The 9686-nt window shown below is 26.6% G+C and overlaps 1 protein-coding gene across 1 annotated transcript; it reads left to right on the top strand.

The window, feature by feature from the left end:
• The first annotated feature begins 399 nt into the window (after positions 1-399).
• On the top strand, positions 400-5077 carry LOC101498460 (probable WRKY transcription factor 57). The gene is made up of 4 exons (XM_004490091.4): positions 400-869; positions 3302-3445; positions 3550-3924; positions 4777-5077. The coding sequence occupies exons 1-3, from the start codon at positions 550-552 to the stop codon at positions 3920-3922; spliced, it is 837 nt and encodes a 278-aa protein (XP_004490148.1). The 5' UTR covers positions 400-549; the 3' UTR covers positions 3923-3924; positions 4777-5077.
• The last annotated feature ends 4609 nt before the right edge of the window (positions 5078-9686 follow it).

Genomic DNA, 9686 nt, shown 5'->3' with positions numbered 1-9686 from the left:
TAAATAATTTATAGCATAAAAGTATACATAAACTATTTTAATGATATAAAGTAAAATAAAATAAAATAATTTTAATATTTAAAGTATTAATTCGATAGTAAATATTTAGTCTTAAATCTTAAAAACATAGTGTCATAAAATATTTGGGCAAACTCTATTAAACATACTCAGAATATGTTAGTAGATAAAACTAATCCAAACAAGGATTAATGTATGACTATGTGAGGAGTACGTTCCTTCAACTCTATTACCAAAAAAGAACCTTTTCTAAAAGAATAATAAAAAAATAAAAATAAAAAAATAAGAAAAAGCTTTCACATAGTCTCTCTCTTCTTCCACTGTGCTTTGACGAGACAACGCTTTCAAACGCTTCATAAACTTCAAAACCTACGCGTCCCTTCCTTCTCACAACAACCAACACTCCAAACACAAACCCTAACTCTCTCTCTCTCTCTAGAAAATCCATTTCTTTCAGAGATTCACTTTCAATCTTTCAGTATCGATTACCACTGTGCTTCATATCGTATAATTTTCGCGCCTAATCCATGTATGGAAGACAAAGACAGAGCACCCTCCGTTCCCGCAACCGCCGGCGAATTTGTCGGGAACTCAAGCTGGACTCTCGGCGTCGATGATTCCGACGGAACTCATTTCTTCTCCGCCGATAGAGAGAAGAGCATATTCGGCGACATCGGCTGGAATCTAATACCGGACCGTGTCGGCACCGACGAAGGATTGTTTCCACCGGTTCAGACAGAAACGGCACCAGCGTCGTCTTACCGGTCGAATAATCAATCAATTTCTTCAAGCTCCAGTGAGGATCCGCCGGAGAAACCTACCATCTCCGATGAAAAACCGTCTGAAATACCGTGAGTTGGTGAAATCGTAACTAACTTTGCTTCCACTACTTTCAACTTTCTGCTTTCTGATTTTCTTTCGTGCTCCGTGTGGTAAATTCGTAACTAACGTGAAATTCTGAGGACAAAAAATGGAATTGAAAATAATTGAGATTCACAGAATCGAATCAAGTTGCGGTTTGTTTGTTTGTTACAATTTTTTATTTTTTTTATTCCGGTTTATATTTTACCTAACTTTTTTGGGATCGATGCAAATCCCTGTCCGTACAAACAGGGTATAATCTGAGAGATTTGTTATTTTCATTTTTCCTGTGTGGGTGTGTTTCGCAATTTTTAAAAAGTTTTGGTTGAAAAAACAATTTAAAAAGGGAAAAAGATATTGAGGTTACCTTTTCGGATTTCTGAAGCTTCAACCTACGAGCACCACCGTTATTGCGGCGGTAACAGTGTCCTCTGAGCCATTCAATGCTCTTTCTGCTTAATTTATTTTCAAAAGGATAATTATTTCATATTTACGCATTACTTTTTACTGTCATTATTACAGAGTTTTGATTAAAGTTGAAATATTTTAATTGAAGATAAAAGCCAGATTAAAAAGTGGGAAGGGATTTAAAAAAATAAATAATAATAAGTGGGAGGGATATTATGATAATAAAATTAATTAATTGGTCTCCACTGTTTTTTTAAAAAATGTTGGTGTCTACTTTCTTCTTACATTGATAGATATAGAAATATAATACATACAATGTGTTTGTGATATAATATAAAAAAATAAAATATTAAAAGTGTATATGAAAATTTGTCATTGAGTTTTCCGCATTAATATTTTTTTACGCGTATTTTTGCATTGATATGATGCTAACTACTAGCAGCTTTTTTTATTTATTTCAAAAGTAGATGCAGCTTTATAGTACAAATTATATACTCATTTAATCATTTTTACATTTTATTGAATAAGAGAGATTTTTACTTTATTGGTTCCATGCTTATTCATTTCATGTCATAAGATAGCACTGCATTAATTGATACTTTATGCACATAATTATCATCTAACTACTAGCTAGTATAAAATTAAAAAAAAGTTTTATGACATAGTAATGGTTTGTTCTTAAAATATATTTTTCATTGTAAGATGGATCTTTTTATTTTTTATTTTTATTATTATTATTATATAATAAAATCTTATGGTCTATATATCTTCATTATTATCTATTAACCTATAATTATAATGGCGTCAAAAAAAAAAAAAAAAATAACAGAAGATCATAATAATTGATAATATTAGATCAATAGATAACAATGGAGATATATATACCACAAAATTTTATTATATAATAATAAAAAAATCATGATAATTGATATCGTTTTGTTTTTTGATAGTATTATGATATGGCTGTATACCATGCAGAAAATAGTGTTGTGTTTTGGCCCCAATACAACGTGGTTCATATTTTTTGAGTTGACACTCGTTGGCTTTTGCATATAAATGGAATACAATAATATAATTTAAATTTCTAGATTAGCCTAACTAATTTAAAGGAGTAACTAATTGCCATAAAGTATTATTCAATTTCAATCATTATAACAAATTGTATTAATGTTATAATTACACCTCGTATGATATATGCATAAACATTTGATATATATTGAGACACATGTTCTAATCTGTATCACCAATGATTAATAATTAGTATATCTGAATTTTGCTGCTAGACTTTAAAAAAAAAAATTGAATCAATTATATTATTCTTATACTGCACTAAATATAGTAGTATTGCCTCCATCCCTTTTTTATAAGTTCCATTCACACTTCTATCAAAATAAAAAGTTCCATTCACACATTTCACCTATATTAAAAAAGTTCTAAGTGTTTTTATAAATAAAAAAGTGTTGTTGGTGTATTTATCTGATGTGTACATTTTGTATATGAATATTTCTAAATTACCTTTTTATATATAAATGTGGTAAATCTTGACTTTTCATTTCTAAAGTCATTTAGTTATATTAACTTTTGTATATTTAAAAATAATTATAATTGTATTAATATAATCGTAATTAAAGGAAAAAACTGGTACTGATATATCGTAATTGCCTAAACTTGTTCCTATGTGTAACTACCAAAACCTCACGAATGGCTTTGAAACCCAATAAAAGATGAAAAATAATGTAATATTAATATTTTATTTGTTATTTTTGGATTTAAACATTTTTTTATAAGAAAAATATATTGATGTGAATAAAAATGCTCAAAACTCATTACAGAACATAGTAGTTAATCTTCTGGATTTAATCTGATATCACAACTGTCATGTCAAAGTAGAAATTTGTGCATATATAATAACATGTATGTATCCTATATAAAAGAAAATTAAGAGTATTTGTTATTATTGGTATGGTTGCAGATTTGATTTTGATAAATAAATAGTGAGTGGCATATTTTGTAGGAGTAAAAGTAAGAAGAAGGGGCAAAAGCGAATACGGCAGCCACGTTTTGCATTTATGACAAAGAGTGAAGTTGATCATCTTGAGGATGGGTACAGATGGCGGAAGTATGGTCAGAAGGCAGTTAAAAATAGTCCTTTCCCTAGGTTTACACCTACTTCTCATTCTACCAATGCATTGTTAATTTTTCTTATTTAATCATCAACCCTTATAGGCATGATTCCATGATGGATATATTTCTCTTTTGCAGGAGCTATTATCGCTGCACAAATAGCAAATGCACGGTCAAGAAAAGGGTTGAGCGTTCCTGTGAGGACCCAACTATAGTTATAACAACATATGAAGGTCAACACTGTCATCACACCGTTGGATTTCCTCGAGGTGGTGGTGGAATCATTAGTACTCATCAACCTTCTTTTACCACCCACCAGTTATCTCCTTCAATGCCAATACACTTTTATTATCCTACAGAATTAAACACCTCCACCACTACTACTATTTCTCAGCCTTGCCAACCACTTCACGATGCTTCGTCGCCGCCACTGCTGCCTCCTACCGATGAAGGACTACTTGGAGATATTGTACCACTTGGAATGCGCAACAGGGACGAGAGAAATATTTAATGGTACATATGGAATTATTTAATATTTCTATCTTTCAATCAATTTGACTCATAAGACAATTATTTACTATAGATCATAAATTAAGTTATATAGTTATAAATTCAGATATTCATAAATCATTTTCATGTTAGACACAGTTTTATACGTTGACAAAATCCTAAAGTTATTTTTTATATTCAAAATTATTTGGCACATTAGTCTGGCTAATTGGAAATTAATATAGTCTTCAAACTGTACTTTCTAATGGATTAATTAATTTTAATTTCATAGTTCTATTAGTATCAGTCATTTTGTAATTTGTACCATCCATCCAATTTCTACAACTTACATTGGTGACTCACTCATAAAATGACAGATCAAATTACATGAAACTATTAATTGGATATATTGTTACTTTGTTCAATAATCTTGTATAATGGATATGATACATTACAATATATTCTCTCCGTTTCACAATATCTTTCATATTTCCGTATCTTTTTTAAAAGATCATTATCACTTTTAATTTTTAATGTAATTTTGATTGTTTTATTCTTTTTAATTGTCTATTTTCTAATTAACGTTATATATATGCATTACTTTTATGTTATTATTTTTCACTTTGTATTTATAAATCAATTATTAAAATAATCACCATATTGTTTTTCTTTTATTTATCATTTTTTTAATTTGGCTAAAATAATTTAATGCAAAAGATATTTTGAGCCGAATGGAGTATTTTATTTTTGTTAATTTACTTAAACTTAATCATTTTATATATTTGAAGCATTTCAATATTAATGTCCTATATACGCTTTGTCCTTACTCGTATATTTATAATTGTTAATGGTGAGGGAATTTTGCCTTTGTAACAGATATATATACTTCAGATCTATACTCTATATTACAAAAAGCAAAATAATAGAGATGCTGATCAAGACAAATGGCAGAGAATACAACATATAATTATTGGTTCCTGATGAAGAATACATTTTGTGCATAAAATTTAATTTAAGAATAAATACCTTCATATATATATATATATATATATTACAATAAGCAAAATAATATATACAGAGAGAGAGATGCTAATAAAGACAAATGGTAGAGAACACAACAAAATACTAGTATATATTGGTTATCGAATAATACAAGGTGCATCAAATTTATATATGAATCCTCCATGGGTTTTTGGTTGGAGGGTAGGGGATAGAAGATTATTAAGTTTTTGTATTTAGTTTAATATTTAAAAGGGAGGAGATTAAAGAGTCAAATTCGTTTCTAGAATCTATTTTCCTTCTCTCTTTATTTTGACGGAGAAGATCATTCCATTGTATATGGAGACTTAAATTGAATTTTAATATTAAGTTTTATAATATTTTTTATAGTATTTTAGTAAAATTAAAAAAAAATTATATTTTAGAATATAAAGTTATTTATTAAATTAATATAATATTACACTTGTTTCTCAATTGATATATTATTAATCCTAAATAAGATTTTATAAATTTTAGATATAAAAATATTAGAATAAAGCATTTTTATTAAGTACAAAAAATAGAGGTAATTCTAATGTTTGTTCGATTTTACTAGGATAAAAATTGATTTTGGTGGAAAGTAATTCAATAATAAATTTGAGACTAAAAAATAATTCAAAAGATAAAAAATTCAATTCATATTTAAAATTATAATTAATTGTAGTGATAAAATGAATTATATATCTTTGTAATAAAAAAATTCTCCTTCAATATAAAACATACACGATTATCCTGTTACATGACCTCATAATCCGTAGTTAGGGAAAGTAAAATCTAGAGACAATCGAAAATTGAATAAGTATGTATATAATATAAGTGGGTCGGCGTATAGTATATATTTTGTTGCTTAAGATCTCATCTGATTGATCGCGCATCATATCTATTTTGGATGTGGCCGGCTGAGAATTTCAGTGGCAGTACCTTATCTTCACATGCTACTCAGACATCTTTGACCACTCTACGTTTAACTGTGATATTCAAATCATTTTCCTTCCAATTACTGCTTATAAATTAATTGCTTTCAAATCAAATGGAAATTGTAATTCTGTTGAACTATTTATTTCTCAAATCCATATTTTTTTTTTATAAAATGTCATTTGATTTACATTCCTTTTTATTGAAAAAAAATGTCATTTGATTCACCTTTTTATATATAGAAAAAAGAGAGGAGACTATGAAAAATAGCAGAAGAGCTTTTATTTTTCTTTAATTAATATTCTATTTATCTTATTTTTAAGTATCTTCTTTGAAATATTTAATTGTCTTGTATTATTAGTCGCTTTAAATTACTAATAAATTTTTATAACAAAATTAGCAAAGAAAATTACTGATGGATAGAGAATTTTTTTTTTTTAATTTTCTACTCATAAAATTAAGTGACAAACTTATAGAGAGATTTTACATTTTATTTATCTAATTTAAGATTTTTTAAATACGGAAAATACTAACATATAACTTTAGAAAATTTTAGTAATTCAAATAAAAAAATATATGATTGAAAATGTATAGAAACATGTTTATTTAATATTTTTAAAGATTCAAATTTAGTTTTTGTCAATATAAAATTTATTTTCCAATTATAGCATGTAATTAATTAGATAATAACTAAAAAATATAATTAATTAGATAATTATATCATATTCCAATCTAACACTAAAAAAATTACTTAATAAATTACAATAATAACTATTGAAAAAATACTAACATGTGACTTTATAAAATTTGATAGTAAATGAAAAATAAAAATCTATTGTGAAGAGCTCTCCAACAAAAGGCGAAAGAGATGATATTTCTACTGTCTCCATTTTCGATAGAGCTCCACAAAAAATTATTTTAATGGTGTGTATTTAGTTTAGTAGTACAATTTATTGGCTTAAACATGTTGTTGGGACTTTAGACTTTCTGTTTGAAAAGTCAGCTGGGCGTGACATGTCTGGCTATCTTTATTGGGCAGATCAATAAACTTTTGATAGGTCTTCAGCTGTCTCCAAAAAGCCAATTCGATTAATAAAAGATTCCGTGTCTGTCACTTTCACAAAGATTATGACACGACTCAATATATGTTCACAACAAATTTTAATATAAGCTATGCTACATACACCCCATTTTAAAAAATAATTATAATAATTTCAAAGATTACAAATGTTGTATTCGGAAAATAGATATTTATAAAAAAAAATTTATGAGTGAGATTGTAATTTAAATAATATTTATTTGATTGAAATAAAGAAAATAAATATAAATTGCATATTGAATGGATATATATTAAGATTTGATTTATTTATAAAGTTATGAATTATTACTTTTGAAGTGTATTGTAGACATTATTGTTTATACTTTTGATAATTTTTAAATACTGAAATACAATTCACTATTTATATAATTGGTGTATAAAAAAATTCACTTATATTAAATATTTAAGATGAAAAATAAATTAATTCTCTTTATTTTAACCATCTAATTCTCTCTACTTTAATCAAAACTTTAAACTTTAATAATTTAAAATTTAATTGAGATATAAATAAAATGTAATGAGAATTGTTCTAATTCAAGTTCGGGTTCACCTTTTGTTTGTTTTATATTGGCTCACGAATCATGAATTCTACTATATTTGTAGATTAGTTACCGGTGCATTGGGATAATATAATACATCATTATCATGATTCAGCTCAAAACTCATTATAGGTAAAGATGAGGTTGAGAAAATGCATAGATCTCATGAGTGAAAAAATAAATTATCATGTTTTGCTATCTCTCTCTCTCTCTTTCAATGGTAAGATATCACACATCTCATGTGCTTATATGATACAATCTATTTCCCACGTTCATACATCTTTTTTATATAACTACTATATTTTATGAACAAGAAGGCATTAAGGGGCAGCAATTTTTTCTACTTTTAGCGGTAACTCCGGAAATGAAGTTTGGAAATCAATGTGTGTATCTACATAGTTTCAACTACACTCTCCATTCCATAATAATTATAATAACATCATTAAAAAAAATTAAAAAATATCACAATATATGATTTTAAGTTTTAATGTAATTTTAATTGTTATGTATTAATTATATCATCTAATTAATATTATATATGTAACTTTTAATTTATTATTTTTTTACTTGTAACTATGATAAAGACAATACATCAATGGTTAGTAAAGATAATACATTAAGATATAATTACCATATTATCTTGATTTATTATCACTTTTTTTGATACATTTATGATCATTTCTTAATCTATGTGAAATGATAAAAAGCGAGGGGAAGAGATGGAGTACTAGACACCTCTATTGTATTCAACCGATGGATGGAGAAAATTTAGGCAAACAATTTGTGAAGAACATTGTTTAAAGAAGGAAATCATCCTTAACAAGATATTTGAATGAAATTTTGAATGAAATTTTGGTTGTGGCGTAGGTGTGTGAAGTGAAGTATGGTTGTATCTTTAATGGGGTTGAAAAAGAAAGGACAACGGTAAAAGGCAATGTTGGTGCGCAATCAGTTGCGTAACTATATGGAGTCGGCAGCCCACGTTGCTTTTTCCCACTCCCTTCCTACTTTTCACTTTCCACTTTCCGCTCCTTTCCTTTTCACATTGTTTTATTTTCATTTACTTCTATTTCTCCCCTTTTTTCTCTTTTCTTTTTTAAATATTTCTTCTGTTTTCTATTTTTCGATCTCTTTTTTAATTATATTATTATTGTCAAGTTTCACTCATTTATCAACAATGACAATCTTTTAGTGAAAACTCTTTTACTAATTAATTTTTTTTGGTTATAAGTCTCATATTGGATATCTGATTTAACATAATGTAAATTTAATTTTATTTCAATTAATATAATATTGTTATTTTTTTGTCTATTTAACACCACTCCAATTATCTTATTTTTATATTTTTTTAAATATTATCTTTGATTAAATATATTTTTAGTGGTATAAAACTGATTTTTTACGGGATCTAAATTATTGATAAATTTTATTCGTTATAAAAATCAAATGATTTAAATAAAATTTTGATTCTAGTGATATACTTGAAGATATTTGATTGCTTTTATCTTGTGGTGCACAAAGATTTTAAAGCTAGTTTGCAAGGAGAGTATAAAATATTTTTACACTGTCTTTTATCATAATCATTCAACTTGTCATATTATATTGTATAATTTTAAATTAAAGATAGTTATTTTATTAATGGTTGTTGTGGCACGTTGTTATTGGCAGTCAATGTAAAACAATTTTACAATGACAATGTATTTCCTTCATTCTTATAATATTATATTAAATGAACGTTGATAAACGTTGATAAAAATATTTTGTCAGAATGTGTTTAAAACTTAGAAAAACTATGTACGGTCTTAAATAAATTATGAGAGTTTTGTATAATAGGTCGAATACCATTTTAATGTAGACACTACTTTGTTTCAAAAATATTTTAACAAGTTCATCAGATCGGGAATCCTTGCAATCAGATACAATTGATAATTCAATTAAGATTAGACAATTCAAATTTAAGTTAAGTATCCTAAATAATAAAAATAAGAGTAAAGGGACATTTTAGTCTCACACAAAAAAGATGTGAGACATATTAGTCCTTGACAAAAATAGACCATTTTTAATCCTTGACAAAAATGGACTGGAATACGTTAGTTCTTTTGTGAATTTTTTTCCTAATCAATTATTATTTGTTTTTGAACCATGACCGAATTACGACATATCATATAATGGCCCACATGTTTTGTAAACAAAAT

The sequence above is a fragment of the Cicer arietinum genome, chromosome 2, assembly GCF_000331145.2.
Source record: "Cicer arietinum cultivar CDC Frontier isolate Library 1 chromosome 2, Cicar.CDCFrontier_v2.0, whole genome shotgun sequence".
Lineage (NCBI taxonomy): Eukaryota > Viridiplantae > Streptophyta > Magnoliopsida > Fabales > Fabaceae > Cicer > Cicer arietinum.
The sequence above is the reverse complement of the archived record's forward strand: the minus strand, read 5'-3'. Positions and strand labels throughout refer to the sequence as shown.